Below are 18,529 nucleotides of genomic sequence, written 5' to 3' on the forward strand. Positions count from 1 at the left end.
GAAGTGTCTTCCTTTGTGTTTCAAATTCCCTCTGGATTTTACTCTTGATGCTGTAGAAGACCTGCAAAAGGTGGTTCCTTAGTCTCTCAGAAGTCCTGTGACAAAGGTTTTGTGCATAATGGGTATTGTAGGTATGTAGAATTGGGTTTGCAATCCAGAGTCCTTTGGGGATCAGATTCTCCTTTTTGCATTTGGATAAGAAACATATGTCGCTGTCCAGTTGTGCGCGTTTCTCCAGAAGTGTCTTTAGTTCCATAAAGATGCGGTACATTCTGGTATCCTCCATTTTGATACAAGTAAAATATATCTTTGTACCGTGTTAGCCAGTAGAGAGAAAAAAATTGTTTAAAAGAACTGAAGTCCTCAGTGGTTGATACCTTTTAATGGCTAACTGAAAAGATGGTAATAATTGCAAGCTTTCGAGACTGCTCAGGTCTCTTCATCAGGCCGGTATTACACAAAATCTGAAGAGTCACATATTTATACACAACAGGACATAGAATGGGGCAGTAACAAAAAACAAAAAAAAAACAAGTTATATGAAACAGAACTATCACTATGGCAGGGGGCAAACTGTTCTAGCCATAAATACTGCTGCAGTTCAGTGTGAAAGTTTTATTGTCCTCTGATCAGGGTCTGGTCCGGGCTGTGACGCGCTCGGATGGTCAGAGGAGCACATCTCTTAATTGATGTAAAAAGACATGAATCCATGAGACACATTCATTCCTGCTCTGAATGTGTGAAAGGTCATCATAAGTTTGTACTCCCATAGTCTCCTGTCTCTCTGGGACTTGAAGTTTCCTTTCAATACCAGCAATGTCATGTCCATGATGCTGTGGTCTGAGTTACAGAAATGTTTGGCCACAGGTAGATCCATCCTTTTTCTCTAATTGTGTGGCGGTGAGAATTCATCCTTGTCCTGAGCTGTTGTCCGGTCTCCCCTACATACAGACCCCCAGTTGGACATTTGGTACATATAATTAAGTACACCCCATTAGTTGTGGTGCAGCTGAAGGTACCTGGGATCTTGTAGTCCTGATGTGATCTGGGGATCTATCTTGTCCATTGTCAGTATAAATGGACAGGTCTTGCATTTTTTCTGGTTGCAGGGAATGTTCCTGTTGTTGGAGAGGACAGGGAGCTTCTGACAATGATGCTTCTTAGATTCGGGGGCTGTCTAAAACACAGAAGTGGGGGTCTGGAAAAATAGATTGTAACCGGGCATCTTTTTGCAGTAATGGTTGTAGTTTCCGTGCAGCTCCTCTAAACACCTCCAGATGTGGATTGTGGGTGATCACAAGAGGGACCCGGTTATTTTCTTCTTTAGTTTTATAATGTAGGAGATGGTTTCTTGATATTCTGGTGGCTCTTATAATCTGGTTTTCAATTGTAACTCAGACCACAGCATCATGGACATGAAATTGCTGGTATTGAAAGGAAACTTCAAGTCCCAGAGAGACAGGAGACTAGGGGAGTACAAACTTATGATGACCGGTGACACATTCAGAGAAGGAATGAAAGTGTCTCATGGATTCATGTCTTTCTACCATCTTTTCAGTTAGCCATTAAAAGGTATCAACCACTGAGGACTCTCTGTTCTTTTAAACAATTTTTTTTATTTCTACATCAGGTAAGAGATGTGCTCCTCTGACCATCCGAGCGTGTCACAGCCCGGACCAGACCCCGATCAGAGGACAATAAAACTTTCACACTGAACTGCAGCAGTATTTATGGCTAGAACAGTTTGCCCCCTGCCATAGTGATAGTTCTGTTTCATATAACTTGTTTTTTTTGTTTTTTGTTTTTTTTTTACTGCCCCATTCTATGTCCTGTTGTGTATAAATATGTGACTCTTCAGATTTTGTGTTATACCATGCCTGATGAAGAGACCTGAGTAGTCTGGAAAGCTTGCAATTATTACCATCTTTTCAGTTAGCCATTAAAAGGTATCAACCACTGAGGACTCTGTTCTTTTAAACATTTTTGTATCTTTGCCTCTGTACAGTTTCCGGTATAAAGACAACACTGCTCAGGATGCAAATCACCGGAGCAAGTTCACTGCATACAATAAGCAAGCAGGGCATGCTGGGAGATTTCCGCTCTGAAGCTGAACATGTGAAGCTGCAACTTCAAAATAAAAATCTGTCAGACTCAAATTTATTGGAAATCTGCGGATCCAAAAAGTCAGACATTACACATTCTCTACAACTTGGGGGCGCTCATCCATCTCCAGCCCAAATTTGTAGTGAAAAAACAAATAACAAAAGTAATCTGCAACTAAAAAACTCCTGACAGCGTGATGTCATCTCAGGAGGAGAACAGCGCAATAACGGAGGCCGCCTGCTTCATTGTTGCGTCTTCAGTTCTGCACTGTGTTGAATACGATTTTCGTCTTTTTCCTTCTTCCCTTTTTAAGCTCCATCTGGAGACTTCACTGCACAGAAACCCGAAATATTCATGTAAACGGCCGTCCCTGGAGAGGTCCCCGGACCCCGCCGCCGGCTCCACTGCACCTGTTCACGGATTATTTTGCCTTAAATAACCTAATTCTTTTAGCCAATGACTGGTTCTGAGGTTGCAGAGACCCCCGGAGCCGATGTCAGGATCGGCAGCGCATGAAACGCAGATAATGTCCTAATGGAGGCACCTGGAGCCTCGAAGAATAAATCCACCGCACATCCTCTGCTCCAAGCGAGTCACCAGCCTCAAAGATCCACAACATCTGAGGAGCCTCAAACGCATCAATCCCATGTCTGATCCCGTCAGTAATATCAGCAGGGGGCGGGGCTGTATATAAGGGGTGTGGTCTCATGTCTGATCACGTCAGTGATGTCACCACCAGGGGAGGGGCTGTAGTATAAGGGGTGTGGTCTCATGTCTTATGTCATTACATCAGTGATGTCATCACCAGGGGGCGAGGCTGTATATAAGGGGTGTGGTCTGATCATGTCATTATATCAGTGATGTCATCACTAGGGGGTGGGGCTGTACATAAGGGGTGTGCTCTCCTGTCTGATCATGTCATTATATCAGTGATGTCATCACTAGGGGGTGGGGCTGTACATAAGGGGTGTGGTCTCCTGTCTGATCATGTCATTATATCAGTGATGTCATCACCAGGGGGCGGGGCCTACACCTCTCTCACACCTATACAGGCAGGTTGTCAGCAGTGATACAGGGTGGTCTGGTGCAGTGATTTGGTCCCAGGTTTGGCTAAGCTCTGGTCTTGTTCTCTTTGCCTCCCGCCTGTCCGCACCTGCGCAGCTCTCACTGAGCGTCTCAGATGTGCACGTTGCAGCGTAGCGGGCGATTTACGATGTGCCGCGCTATAAATCATTTTTAAAATCATGATGATGTTACTGATAGCAGATGTGAGGACATATGCTGCCGCCGCCGTGTGCACCACTTACCTGTCACACCTAATAAATGGTGATGCCTTCACTTTATATTCCAAACTTTAAAAAAAAAAAGACCCGGGGGGGAGGGGGGAGGGCACTAATTTATTGCTGCAATTGTGTAATTTATGGATTTATTTCGCCTCATTTCTCGTTGTGATTCCGATGTCCCGATAATGAATTCAGTATTGAGCGCAGCGAGAGGAACTGTGCAAAATATCCTCCAGTCACATCCGGAGCTGCACGCACCAGTCCCGGAGAGCTGGAATCTCCCACAATGCACTGCAGTGGAGCAGACTCTGGATCAAAGATGGGAAACCTGAAATAACAGGAGCAACGAGCAGCTGAGGACGCAGGACAGAAACCGCTCCCATGCGTGCTCCTGCTCAAATGTGGACATTCCCTTTAAATATTTAAAGGGGTTTTCCATAATTTTTTAATTTTTACATCTTTTATTGTATCTACCCTGTATAATGCCACCATCACCCCAAAAACCTGCCGATTACTTATATATAATATTATTGTATTGAGAGGCTGCAACGAGCTCTGCGAGTATCCGGCTCCTGGATTGACATGTAAGGAGCGCGGCGCTGTGCACGGGCAGAAAGTGCTGACGTGTCCGCTCCGTGTCAAGATTCCCATTTACCAAACTAAAGGCTAATCACATTTCATAGCATCGCGAAGAACAAGTCAATAGTCCTGAGCATTGTGTGCGCCGCATAACAAGGACCCCAGGTAATGAGATGTCACCTTGAACGCCGGGGACTGTGCAAACACCGAATAATTGGGGGATGGGGCAGTGGCGCAGCAGGGGGGGCACACAGGAAAGGTTTAAGGGGAAACAAAATGTTGCTGTGCACATGATGCAATAGGATCATCTCAGTTCAAAAAGCTGTTTTACACGTTTTGTAACCCTACCTGGAGTTAGGGCAGGGGGTCGGTTTAAGGTTAGGGCTGGAGGTCAGTTTAGGGTTAGGGCTGCAGGTCGGTTTAGGATTAGGGCTGGGGGTCAGTTTAGAGTTAGGGATGGGGGTTGGATTAGGGTTAGGGCTGGGGTCAGTTTAAGGTTAGGGCTTGGTATTGGCTTAGGGGTTAGTTTAGTATTAGGGCTGGGGGTCGGTTTAGGGTTAAGGATGTGGGCCGGTTGAGAGTTAGGGTTGAGTGTCTGTTTAGGGTTGGGGGTCATTTTAGAGTTAGATATGGGAGTTGGTTTAGGGCTCAGGTCGATTTAGGACTAGTCCTTGGGATTGGCTTAAGGGTTGGTTTAGGGTTAGGGCTGGAGGTTCAGTTTAGGGCTTTGGGTTGGTTTAGGGTTAGGGCTGGGGGTTGGTTTAGGGTAAGGCCTGGGGGTTGGTTTTGGGTTGGTTTAGCTGGGGGTCGTTTTAGCCTTAGGGGTGGGAAGGTGGTTTAGGGTTATTGGCTGTGGGTTGGTTTAGGATTAGGGCTCGGATTTGGTTTAGGATTAGGGCTGGGAATTGGTTTAGGGTTAGTGATTTGGATTGGCTTAGAGGTTGGTTTTTGATTAGGGCTGGGGGGTTCAGTTTAAGATTAGGGTTTTGGGTTGGTTTAGACTTAGGGCTGGGGTTCGGTGTAGGATTATGGCTGGGGGTCAGTTTCGGATTAAGGCTTGGTATTGGTTGAGAGTTAGGGCTGGGGGTCGGTTTAGACTTAGGGCTGGGGGTCGGTTTAGAGTTAGGGCTGGGGGTCGGTTTAGAGTTAGGGCTGGGGGTCGGTTTAGAGTTAGGGCTGGGGGTCCGTTTAGAGTTAGGGCTGGGGGTCCGTTTAGAGTTAGGGCTGGGGGTCCGTTTAGAGTTAGGGCTGGGGGTCCGTTTAGAGTTAGGGCTGGGGGTCCGTTTAGACTTAGGGCTGGGGGTCCGTTTAGACTTAGGGCTGGGGGTCCGTTTAGACTTAGGGCTGGGGGTCCGTTTAGACTTAGGGCTGGGGGTCCGTTTAGACTTAGGGCTGGGGGTCCGTTTAGACTTAGGGCTGGGGGTCCGTTTAGACTTAGGGCTGGGGGTCCGTTTAGACTTAGGGCTGGGGGTCCGTTTAGACTTAGGGCTGGGGGTCCGTTTAGACTTAGGGCTGGGGGTCCGTTTAGACTTAGGGCTGGGGGTCCGTTTAGACTTAGGGCTGGGGGTCCGTTTAGACTTAGGGCTGGGGGTCCGTTTAGACTTAGGGCTGGGGGTCGGTTTAGACTTAGGGCTGGGGGTCGGTTTAGACTTAGGGCTGGGGGTCGGTTTAGACTTAGGGCTGGGGGTCGGTTTAGACTTAGGGCTGGGGGTCGGTTTAGACTTAGCGCTGGGGGTCGGTTTAGACTTAGCGCTGGGGGTCGGTTTAGACTTAGCGCTGGGGGTCGGTTTAGACTTAGCGCTGGGGGTCGGTTTAGACTTAGCGCTGGGGGTCGGTTTAGACTTAGGGCTGAGGGTCGGTTTAGACTTAGGGCTGGGGGTCAGTTTAGAGTTAGGCTTAGGGTATTGGACCAGTGGAAGGGACTCGCGGGCGGTGCTAACAGTCCATGAGTTATGGGAGCAGAATACTAGTTTCGGGCCCCTGTAAACCCCGCTACTACACTGAATGGAAGTCATTCGTTGGTTCCTGAAAATTGATATAAATCTGCTCTTCTGTTCATTCCGCAGATTAATGGCTGCGGTCCGGCTTCTACACGGTGGCTATTTGTGGCGGCGATCTACCCGACTACCAGCCTAAACCTCTGTACATTACAGGCACGAGTTGTCAGACGCACACAATCATGTGACATCAGGTTTCTTTATGGCGCTGCTGTGGCCCCGGGGCCGAGAGGCATCTGGAAACTCCGCAGCCCCACAGCAGCGATCATTGGAAATAACAGAAGAGACGTCTCATCCCTGCAATGCCCCGCACCTATGTACAGGAAATCAGCACCCAAAGTGCGATCATTAAAGGGCCGGAAAGCTGAAACGTTCTGCAACTTCCCAATACACTTTCTGTCTCTGTCACTTTCTCCAGGTTCACACATACAGTGCCCTCCGCTGAGCAGTATATTGGGGCCCTTCATGAAATCCCCCACTGAGCCCCGATGGATCCATTAATGAGACGAAAAGCCCATCATGAGCACACAGCTGAGGGGTTGTTACAGTGGATCAGATGATCAGGCGTACACGTTGCGCTTCACTCCCAGACTAACCCACCAGGCGCACACCGCTCTCGTGTCACTGGCAACTGTTCCACGTGACATCGCTTTTTTAGTGGACGCAGCCGACCTTCATTTAGGTGTTTATTCACATGTAGTGCGGGAGCTCCGGCTCTCGGGAAATTACACCATTATTTTTTTTTTTGCTTTAGCTGTGGAGCTGCTGCAATTCTCCAGTAAACAAAGTGTTTTTTGCTGCGTAGTGAAGACAGCAAACACGTACGTGCACACAAAGTGTACGACTGTTATATCTGTGTAATCATCCAATATGATCAGCAAGTGGAGAGATGAAGTGGGACGGAGTCTGCGCGGCGGAGGGACGGCGCCTGCGCGGCAGAGTCTGCACTGCGGAGGTCTGCCCGGCGGAGGGACGGAGTCTGCGCGGCGGAGGGACGGAGTCTGCGCGGCGGAGGGACGGAGTCTGCGCGGCGGAGGGACAGAGCCTGCGCGGCACAGTCTGCAATGCGGAGGGACGGAGTCTGCAATGCGGAGGAGGGACGGAGTCTGCGCGGCGGAGGGACGGAGTCTGCGCGGCGGAGGGACGGAGTCTGCGCGGCGGAGGGACGGAGTCTGCGCGGCGGAGGGACGGAGTCTGCGCGGCGGAGGGACGGAGTCTGCGCGGCGGAGGGATGGAGTCTGCGCGGCGGAGGGACGGAGCCTGCGCGGCACAGTTTGAAATGCAGAGGGACCGGATCTGCGCGGCGGAGGGATGGTAATAACAGATTTGGTATGCGGGGGTCACTCACCTTTCTCTTTCATCATCTTCTTTATACTGGGTCCAGTATCTTGATCGATGAGGTCTCCGTCTCTGTGTAATATGGCTGCAGACAGAATGTTATGGAGGATTAGTACAGGAATGACATGGGTGTAAAAATAAGAAAACAAGCGCAATATATAAGGAGAATCCAGAGAGGAAAAGATGATGAGGGAAGGCATGGTGGAGGAGCAATCACAAGGGGGAGGAAAAATCAGAGAAGGGGTAAAAATAGAAGAAGCAAAACATGAGACTGAGATGAAGGCGGGGGCAACAAGAGATGGATAAGACCCAGAGGGCGCGGCGACTGAGAGAGGGCGCGGAGACAGAGAGAGGGCGCGGAGACAGAGAGAGGGCGCGGAGACAGAGAGAGGGCGCGGAGACAGAGAGAGGGCGCGGAGACAGAGAGAGGGCGCGGAGACAGAGAGAGGGCGCGGAGACAGAGAGAGGGCGCGGAGACTGAGAGAGGGCGCGGAGACTGAGAGAGGGCGCGGAGACTGAGAGAGGGCGCGGAGACTGAGAGAGGGCGCGGAGACAGAGAGAGGGCGCGGAGACAGAGAGAGGGCGCGGAGACTGAGAGAGGGCGCGGAGACTGAGAGAGGGCGCGGAGACTGAGAGAGGGCGCGGAGACTGAAAGAGGGCGCGGAGACTGAGAGAGGGCGCGGAGACTGAGAGAGGGAGCGGAGACTGAGAGAGGGAGCGGAGACTGAGAGAGGGAGCGGAGACTGAGAGAGGGAGCGGAGACAGAGAGGGAGCGGAGACAGAGAGAGGGCGCGGAGACAGAGAGAGGGCGCGGAGACTGAGAGAGGGCGCGGAGACTGAGAGAGGGAGCGGAGACAGAGAGGGAGCGGAGACTGAGAGAGGGAGCGGAGACTGAGAGAGGGAGCGGAGACTGAGAGAGGGAGCGGAGACTGAGAGAGGGAGCGGAGACAGAGAGAGGGCGCGGAGACAGAGAGAGGGCGCGGAGACAGAGAGAGGGCGCGGAGACAGAGAGAGGGCGCGGAGACAGAGAGAGGGCGCGGAGACAGAGAGAGGGCGCGGAGACTGAGAGAGGGCGCGGAGACTGAGAGAGGGCGCGGAGACTGAGAGAGGGCGCGGAGACTGAGAGAGGGCGCGGAGACAGAGAGGGCGCGGAGACAGAGAGAGGGCGCGGAGACAGAGAGAGGGCGCGGAGACTGAGAGAGGGCGCGGAGACTGAGAGAGGGAGCGGAGACTGAGAGAGGGAGCGGAGACTGAGAGAGGGCGCGGAGACAGAGAGAGGGCGCAGAGACTGGGAGAGGGCGCGGAGACTGAGAGAGGGCGCGGAGACAGAGAGGGCGCGGAAACTGAGAGAGGGCGCAGAGACTGAGAGAGGGCGCGGAGACAGAGAGGGCGCGGAGACAGATAGGGCGCGGAGACAGATAGGGCGCGGAGACAGATAGGGCGCGGAGACAGAGAGAGGGCGCGGAGACTGAGAGAGGGCGCGGAGACGGAGAGGACGGAGACTGAGAGAGGGCGCGGAGACTGAGAGAGGGCGCGGAGACTGAGAGGGGCGCGGAGACTGAGAGAGGGAGCGGAGACTGAGAGAGGGCGCGGAGACTGAGAGAGGGCGCGGAGACTGGGAGAGGGCGCGGAGACTGAGAGAGGGCGCGGAAACAGAGAGGGCGCGGAAACTGAGAGAGGGCGCGGAGACTGAGAGAGGGCGCGGAGACTGAGAGAGGGCGCGGAGACTGAGAGAGGGCGCGGAGACTGAGAGAGGGCGCGGAGACTGAGAGAGGGCGCGGAGACTGAGAGAGGGCGCGGAGACAGAGAGAGGGCGCGGAGACAGAGAGAGGGCGCGGAGACAGAGAGAGGGCGCGGAGACTGAGAGAGGGCGCGGAGACTGAGAGAGGGCGCGGAGACTGAGAGAGGGCGCGGAGACAGAGAGGGCGCGGAGACTGAGAGAGGGCGCGGAGACTGAGAGAGGGCGCGGAGACTGAGAGAGGGCGCGGAGACTGGGAGAGGGCGCGGAGACTGAGAGAGGGCGCGGAGACAGAGAGGGCGCGGAAACTGAGAGAGGGCGCAGAGACTGAGAGAGGGCGCGGAGACAGAGAGGGCGCGGAGACAGATAGGGCGCGGAGACAGATAGGGCGCGGAGACAGATAGGGCGCGGAGACAGAGAGAGGGCGCGGAGACTGAGAGAGGGCGCGGAGACGGAGAGGACGGAGACTGAGAGAGGGCGCGGAGACTGAGAGAGGGCGCGGAGACTGAGAGGGGCGCGGAGACTGAGAGAGGGAGCGGAGACTGAGAGAGGGCGCGGAGACTGAGAGAGGGCGCGGAGACTGGGAGAGGGCGCGGAGACTGAGAGAGGGCGCGGAAACAGAGAGGGCGCGGAAACTGAGAGAGGGCGCGGAGACTGAGAGAGGGCGCGGAGACTGAGAGAGGGCGCGGAGACTGAGAGAGGGCGCGGAGACTGAGAGAGGGCGCGGAGACTGAGAGAGGGCGCGGAGACTGAGAGAGGGCGCGGAGACAGAGAGAGGGCGCGGAGACAGAGAGAGGGCGCGGAGACAGAGAGAGGGCGCGGAGACTGAGAGAGGGCGCGGAGACTGAGAGAGGGCGCGGAGACTGAGAGAGGGCGCGGAGACAGAGAGGGCGCGGAGACTGAGAGAGGGCGCGGAGACTGAGAGAGGGCGCGGAGACTGAGAGAGGGCGCGGAGACAGAGAGAGGGCGCGGAGACAGAGAGAGGGCGCGGAGACAGAGAGAGGGCGCGGAGACAGAGAGGGCGCGGAGACAGAGAGAGGGCGCGGAGACAGAGAGAAGGTGCGGAGACAGAGAGAGGGCGCGGAGACAGAGAGGACGGAGTGAGAGCGCGGCGACGGAGAGAGGGCGCGGCGACGGAGAGAGGGCGCGGAGACTGAGAGAGGGCGCGGCGACGGAGAGAGAACGCGGAGACAGAGAGTGGGGGCGGAGACAGAGAGAGGGCGCGGAGACAGAGAGAGGGCGCGGAGACAGAGAGAGGGCGCGGAGACAGAGAGGACGGAGTGAGAGCGCGGCGACGGAGAGAGGGCGCGGCGACGGAGAGAGGGCGCGGCGACGGAGAGAGGGCGCGGAGACAGAGAGAGGGCGCGGAGACAGAGAGAGGGCGCGGAGACAGAGAGAGGGCGCGGAGACAGAGGAGGGCGCGGAGACAGAGAGAGGGCGCAGAGACAGAGAGGACGGAGTGAGAGCGCGGCGACGGAGAGAGGGCGCGGCGACGGAGAGAGGGCGCGGCGACGGAGAGAGGGCGGAGATGAACAAGGCACTGAGATGTTGAAGGCTAGGGAGAGCGCAGAGATGGAGAGGGTGTATACACAAAGCGAAAATGAAGACGCAGATGGAGGAGACGAAGAAGTAGTAGAGATGAAGAGGGTGTGGAGATGCAGAGGGCGCGGTGGAAACAACAACAAAGCTAAAAAGGAGAGGATAAAAAAATGGCCAATATAAGAGACGAATAGGAGGCAAGTAACAGTATACAGTAACCAGGATAATAAAGAGGACACGAGGGGTAGAGGTGACAGAAAGGACACTGATGGCAGAAGGATAACGTAAGGTAAAATGTAACAACAGGAAAATGGCAATAAAGCAAGGAGGGAAAATAAAAGACGACCAGTCAAGACCAGTGCCCCCCCCAAAAAAAGTGACAAAGGGTTAAAGTCCAGTGATGCCAATAGAGGACAGCACAATGACAGCAGAGGTGGAGAAAAAGGAAAAACAGCGAGAAGGTGCAACTATGTCCAGAGTATAGAAAGGAGAGGAGCAGCGACAGGTGGAGAGGAGCAGCGAGAGGCAGAGAGGAGCGAGAGGCAGAGAGGAGCAGCGAGAGGCAGAGAGGAGGAGAGGCAGAGAGGAGCAGCGAGAGGTGGAGAGGAGCAGCAAGAGGCAGAGAGGAGCAGCAAGAGGCAGAGAGGAGCAGCGAGAGGCAGAGAGGAGCAGCGAGAGGCAGAGAGGAGGAGAGGCAGAGAGGAGCAGCGAGAGGCAGAGAGGAGCAGCAAGAGGCAGAGAGGAGCAGCGAGAGGCAGAGAGGAGCAGCGAGAGGCAGAGAGGAGCAGCGAGAGGCAGAGAGGAGAGGCAGAAAGGAGCAGCGAGAGGCAGAGAGGAGAGGCAGAGAGGAGCAACGAGAGGCGGAAAGGAACGGCGAGAGGCGGAGAGGAGCGGCGAGAGGCAGAGAGGAGCAGTGAGAGGCAGAGAGGAGAGGCAGAGAGGAGCAACGAGAGGTGGAAAGGAACGGTGAGAGGCGGAGAGGAGCGGTGAGAGGCAGAGAGGAGCAGCAAGAGGCAGAGAGGAGCAGCAAGAGGCAGAGAGGAGCAGCGAGAGGCAGAGAGGAGCAGCGAGAGGCAGAGAGGAGCAGCGAGAGGCAGAGAGGAGCAGCAAGAGGCAGAGAGGAGCAGCAAGAGGCAGAGAGGAGCAGCGAGAGGCAGAGAGGAGCAGCGAGAGGCAGAGAGGAGCAGCGAGAGGCAGAGAGGAGGAGAGGCAGAGAGGAGGAGAGGCAGAGAGGAGCAGCGAGAGGCAGAGAGGAGCAGCGAGAGGCAGAGAGGAGGAGAGGCAGGGAGGAGCAGCGAGAGGCAGAGAGGAGAAGCAAGAAGCGGAGAGGAGAGGCAGAGAAGAGTGGCTAGAGGCGGAGAGGAGAGGCGGAGAGAAGCAGCGAGAGGCAGAGAGGAGCGGCGAGAGGCGGAGAGGAGAGGTGGAGAAGAGTGGCAAGAGGCGGAGAGAAGCAGCGAGAGGCCGAGAGGAGCGGCGAGAGGCGTAGAGGAGAGACAGAGGAGCGTCAAGAGGCGGAGAGGAGCAGCGAGAGGCAGAGAGGAGCAATGGGAGGCGGAGAGGAGCAGTGGGAGGCGGAGAGGAGTAGCAGGATGGGCCCGGGGAAGCATCACACGGGATGTGTCATCTGAAAATCACCCTTTACATCAGCGCTGGGTGCAAAATGTATTATTATTTTTGCATATGACGATTTTTATTAAAATTAAAATTGAAACTCTTGCAATTCTAACATCAGCCACTAGGGATATTTTATACTGTAAAGACTTCTTGTTTGAGGAAATTCACATGTAAATCTAATGAGCGTGTGCAAATGTCATTGTAAAGCGAGGGGGAGGAGGTGAGCTGTGACATCACCTATTGTGAATGCTGGATCCTAGGTTATCCACTGTATATAGAGGTTTTAACAGTCATTGTACAGGAGGAGGAGGCGAGCTGTGACATCTATTGTGAATGGTGGATTCTGTTATCTCCTGTATACAGAAGTGTTATCAGTCATTGAGCCCCTGATTTATCCTGTGGGTCATTTTCTGGAGACACCTATTACAATGATAATGGGGGTGCAGGGTGTGAGCAGATAGCGGGTGAGGGATGGGCAGATATAGGGGGACGGGGGAGACGTAAGTGCGGTATTACTCACTGACACGGTCAGCTATGTTGTCTAGCTGGGAGGGCGAGCTGGAGACACTGCTGCTCTGGTGTGAGGAGGCATGGCTGCCGGGTCGCTGGCTGTCCTCTATGGACGGGGTGGGGGACGGGCTGTCCTGGATCCTCTCCTGCAGAAATAAGCACAAAGAACAGAATATTCACCCACCGTGAGCGTCACTACAGATATTACCCCCAGGTGCAGAAGTACCACAGCTCCCAGCATATTCCCCAATGGACAGCAGAGACACAAGGGGTTATTTTATTGGCATATTTTGGGGAACTTTGTTCCCTTTTTTGGAGAGCGCAGCGAGCGACTGCTCAGTCACATCTGGTAATGACGGTGAGAGTTTTTCTCTTGGACCTGTTCACATGGCGCTGTGCTGTTCCCGGTGAGTCCTGTTCACATGGCGCTGTGCTGTTCCTGGTGAGTCCTGTTCACATGGCGCTGTGCTGTTCCTGGTGAGTCCTGTTCACATGGCGCTGTGCTGTTCCCAGTGAGTCCTGTTCACATGGCGCTGTGCTGTTCCCGGTGAGTCCTGTTCACATGGCGCTGTGCTGTTCCCGGTGAGTCCTGTTCACATGGCGCTGTGCTGTTCCTGGTGAGTCCTGTTCACATGGCGCTGTGCTGTTCCTGGTGAGTCCTGTTCACATGGCGCTGTGCTGTTCCCAGTGAGTTCTGTTCACATGGCGCTGTGCTGTTCCCAGTGAGCTCCTGTTCTCCGGCGAGCAGCGGCGTGTTCCCGTCAGTAATCAGCTTGTCTCTATGTAACTACTTAGCCGCGATCTGCTGCGCTTCATTAGGCGGCTCCTCGCCCGTCTCCGCTGTTCCCGTTTCACTGCAAATTCATCTATTTTACTACAAATGAGAACAAACTGCTAATTTAGTCGTCATTTACCTAACAAGGGGTTAACAGTCGGCAGCGAATCAATGAGCGTCGTTAGAGCCCAAAATCTGCAGATTCCCGGCGTTTCCGTGCGGGTTTTATTTGGCATTTTGGATTTTTTTACTGTTCCGTCTCACTCCATATACTTTATACTCTGCGCCGCGGCTGGTTCTTCTCCGCGGACGCCGCGTCCAATCGGCTTTTTAGGACCGAGATTGGAACAATGTAACAGAGTTATGATTTCATAAGAAAAATGTTTTTATGAGGTTTAATGGCGGATACTAAACATTTGGGCGCAGGATGGTGGAAGCGCGGACGGAGGAGATAAGAGGATGAAGAGGAGACGCGAATTCCCTGCAATCCACATTCAAATGGAGGGAGAAGCAGCGGCGCAGGCGGAGGAGGGGCTGCTTTCTAGGCTGAGCTGATGGTTCACAGCTACCCCGCAGAGTCCGGCCGGGTCACGTCCGCCATGCTGCGGCTGACAGTCACTGATTGTTCTCCCCCTGGTGCACGATTCACAACCATTGCTTAGTTCTGCTGCTGCTGGTTTCTAGTAAGTGTATTATCTCACCACAAAGCTTTATTTAATTATAATAGTCTCAACTAAGTCCCCTCTGTAATTTACATGTATAACTGTTATTTATATACTTTTTTGCAGGGTATCTACTCATTTTTTTATTCTAGGTTTTGTTCATATTGTGACAGCAGAATTGTGAGCGCAGCTCTTGAAGTGACCAAAATAAAAAAAAATATGGAAAACATTATTATGAATGAACCTCTAGGTGTATATCTAGTAGAAGGTATTAATAAAATAGAGCTGCATTCACAGTTCTGCTGTTACAATGTGCCGTATCCTCCAGTCACATCCAGAGCTGCATTCACAGTTCTGCTGTTACAATGTGAAGCATCCTCCAGTCACATCCAGAGCTGTGGTCACAGTTCTGCTGCTACAATGTGGAGCATCCTCCAGTCACATCCAGAGCTGTGGTCACAGTTCTGCAGTTCCAAGGTGGAGCATCCTCCAGTCACATCCAGAGCTGCATTCACAGTTCTGCTGTTACAATGGGCAGTATTCTCCAGTCACATCCAGAGCTGTGGTCACAGTTCTGCAGTTACAATATGGTGTATTCTCTAGTCACATCCAGAGCTGTAAGTCGTCAGTATATATAAATCAGTCTATTCCTTTCTCTAGGAGGATTTTTAGTTGAGTGGCGCTCCAGATGATCTCTGCCGGTTATAGGGGGGGGCACTGTCCCCTGAATTCCCCATACACATTACAGGACCCCTCTAATCCGGCACCATGCGACACTCTGGTATTGGGGAGATCGCTGCCAGTTTTGAGACTCCTGTGCTGTAATTATCCGGTGAATGTTAATGTGAGCGCAGCTCCGGGAGGAGTCGGTGACATTTCATCATGGAAACAGATCGGATCTTCCGTCACTTTTCCGTCTGCGTCTGGCAGCTTTAATTCCTGCTTTTCCTCTGCGCTGTCAGTATCAATAGCAAAGAGACAATGCGCCAATTACAGCTGCGCCGCCGCGTCGTCCTCCGTCACTCTGTAGATGCACTAATTAGCCGCGCGGCTTCATCAAGACGACACAGGTCTCCCCCAGATCCCGCCCGGACCCCAACATTTATTACACGTTCTAGGGGTTTTGCCGATGACGATCTGTTCTGTTCCTCTGGATGAGGTTGTTTTGGTGGGAAACTCATGGTGTGAACAGACCCCGAGGCCACGTGTGCATTTTCTGGGCCAGAAATCAGCCTCTGACGTGCAGCCCATAGCTGCCACTAAATCCTAGATTAATCATGTCAGGCGTCTATGAGATACCTTCCATGATTAATCTGTAAGTTACAGTAAATAAACACACACACACATGAAAAAATCCTTTATTAGAAATAAAAAACACAAACAAATTCCCTCATTACCAATTTAATAAGCCCGAAAAAGCCCTCCATGTCCGGCGTAATCCTGGATGTTCCAGCGTCGCTTCCAGCATGAAGGTGACAGGAGCTGCAGCAGACACCGCCGCTCCTGTCACCTCCACGCAGCAACTGAGGTGAGTAGCGCGATCTACTGAGCTGTCACTGAGGTTAATCGCGGCCACCACTGGATCTATTGGCGGCCACCGGGTAACCTCAGTGACAGCTCAGCTGATCGCGCTACTCACCTCAGTTGCTGCGTGGAGGTGACAGGAGCGGCGGTGTCTGCTGCAGCTCCTGTCACCTCCATGCTGGAAGCGACGCTGGAGGTCCGTGGATTACGCCGGATATGGAGGGCTTTTTCGGGCTTATTAAATTGGTGATGAGGGAATTTGTTTGTGTTTTTTATTTCTAATAAAGGATGTTTTCATGTGTGTGTGTTTATTTACTGTAATTTACAGATTAATCATGGAGGGTGTCTCATAGACGCCTGACATGATTAATCTAGGATTTAGTGGCAGCTATGGGCTGCCATTAACTCCTTATTACCCCGATTTGCCAACGCACCAGGGTAAATCGGGAAGAGCCGGGTACAGTCCCAGAACTGTCGCATATAATGTATGCGGCAATTCTGGGCGGCTGCTGACTGATATTGTTAGGCTGGGGGGCTCCCCATAACGTGGAGCTCCCCATCCTGAGAATACCAGCCTTCAGCCGTATGGCTTTATCTGGCTGGTATTAAAATGGGGGGGGGGGACCGCACGCCGGTTTTTTAAATTATTTATTTATTTATTTCACTGCACAGTATAGACCCACCCACCGGCTGCTGTGATTGGGTGCAGTGTGACACCTGTCACTCAGCGTGGGGGCGTGTCTCACTGCAACCAATCATAGGCGCCTGTGGGCGGGGAAAGCAGGGAATACGAGATTGTTTAATGAGCGGCCGGCTTTTTCAAAATAGTAAAAGCCGCCGGAGCAGTGAGAATGCCGTGCAGCGCCGTGCCGGGGATCGGTGAGTATGAGAGAGGGCTGCTAACTTCAGTCACTCAGGAGTTTAGCGGTCACCGGTGAGTCCTTCACAGGTGACCGCTAATCAGGGCGCGACACAGACAGAGCCGCAGCATGACAATGAAGTCGGGTGAAGTTCACCCGAGTTCATTCTGATCGTGCGGCTCTGTCTGTGTCTGCTGTCAGCGGCCATTCAGCTCTGCTACATGGCTGTCTGTGTCTGCTGTCATCTGCCATGTAACAGCGCTAAATGGCAGATGACCTAGTAAAAAATACGCATTACACACGCATTACACACGCTAGTAAAATCATTAATTTATTCAGAAAAAGCATCGCACTTGTGTTGCACTCGGACCTAACGTGAACTAAAATTAGCCGAGTTTTTTTCAGCCCAGTCGGGCCGATTTTACTCGAATAGATGTGTTTCCACCCTTATAAGCATTACATACAGAGATGCACTCATCCTGTGTTATACTCCAGAGCTGCACTCACTATTCTGCTGGTGCAGTCACTGTGTACATACATTACATTACTGATCCTGAGTTACCTCCTGTATTATACTCCAGAGCTGCACTCACTATTCTGCTGGTGCAGTCACTGTGTACATACATTACTGATCCTGAGTTACCTCCTGTATTATCCTCCAGAGCTGCACTCACTATTCTGCTGGTGCAGTCACTGTGTACATACATTACATTACTGACCCTGAGGTACATAGTGACGTTGCCCTATAATCAGGGTCTGGCCATTCTGGAGCTGTATTCGTGGCCATACTGATGGTCTCTGGGTCTGAACACCATTGTGTTGGGATTTTCTTAGCATTTGACCTGTCTATACAGCAGCTAAGGGGTTAAATGCACCTTTCTTAATGCTAAGAGGGATGCATTTGAGGTTAACCCTTTGCAGCATGGTGGTAATCTGTTGAGTGTCGGCCCGAGTCCGCAGATCTGCAGCACGCTTCTTCATGAGGCGGCCGCTGACGCTCCGCACAACACGGGGACGTCTCATAGGAGCAAAAATGCAGAGGAAAAGCCGGAGACACAATAGAATACAATGTGACACAACGTGATGTAATGTGATACAATATAATACAATGTGACACAACGTGATATAATGTGATACAATAGAATACAATGTGACACAATACGATACATTTGTTGCACCAGGATGCTGCAGCGGCCATTGTTCTTACCTTGATAACGGACGCTCCCACTCTAGACAGAGGGCTGTGCATCTGAGCAGCTGCGGCCATGTTGGCGATAGTATTAAGGTGATTCATTTGATTCATTGCCATGGCAACGGATGCAGGCGGTAAGCTGACGGGAAGGAGGGGGTGGGGCATTACCATGAATGGCAGGTCTAATCCTAAAATACAGAAAAACAACAAGAAGAGATTATATTTCCTGGTGACATTAATCCGGAAGCAGCAGCAGATTCCGGGCTGACGGCTCCGCACCGATCACTCCCCCCCCCTCTGAAAACAAAGTGTCACCCGAAACTACAGAGGCAGGAGCTGCCGGACTGAACCCCCCGATGACTGCAAAACGAGAGTCATAGATCTACATACCTCATTGTGCTAAAGAGATTATATACAGCGCTGTGCAAAAGTCTAAAGGTCCAGTCACACTAAGCAACTTACCAGCGATCCCAACAACGATAGGGATCGCTGGTAAGTTGCTAGGAGGTTGCTGGTGAGCTGTCACACTGCGACGCTCCAGCGATCCCACCAGCAACCTGACCTGGCAGGGATCGCTGGAGCGTGGCTACACGAGTTGCTGGTGAGCTCACCAGCAACCAGTGACCAGCCACACGTGCAGAGAGCAGGGAGCAGCGCACACTGAGTGCTGGCTCTCTGCTCTCCTAGTTACAGCACACATCGGGTTAATTAACCCGATGTGTCCTGCAGCTACATGTTTACAGAGCAGGAGCCGGCACTGACAGTGAGAGCGGCGGAGGCTGGTAACAAAGGTAAATATCGGGTAACCAAGGACA

The 18,529-nt window shown here is 52.8% G+C and overlaps 1 protein-coding gene across 1 annotated transcript in view; it reads right to left on the reverse strand.

Moving 5' to 3' along the window:
* The window catches only part of DACH2 (dachshund family transcription factor 2), a 393,174-nt gene that overhangs the window by 78,675 nt on the left and 295,970 nt on the right, over positions 1 to 18,529 (reverse strand). Inside the window, exons 5-7 of the mRNA XM_075323069.1 lie at positions 17,730 to 17,902; positions 12,712 to 12,847; positions 7,311 to 7,385 (exon numbers count right to left, since the gene is read on the reverse strand). Of these exons, the coding sequence (XP_075179184.1) occupies positions 7,311 to 7,385; positions 12,712 to 12,847; positions 17,730 to 17,902 (384 nt within the window). The remainder of the gene's footprint in view (positions 1 to 7,310; positions 7,386 to 12,711; positions 12,848 to 17,729; positions 17,903 to 18,529) is intronic.

This window comes from Anomaloglossus baeobatrachus, chromosome 9, assembly GCF_048569485.1.
Source record: "Anomaloglossus baeobatrachus isolate aAnoBae1 chromosome 9, aAnoBae1.hap1, whole genome shotgun sequence".
NCBI lineage: Eukaryota > Metazoa > Chordata > Amphibia > Anura > Aromobatidae > Anomaloglossus > Anomaloglossus baeobatrachus.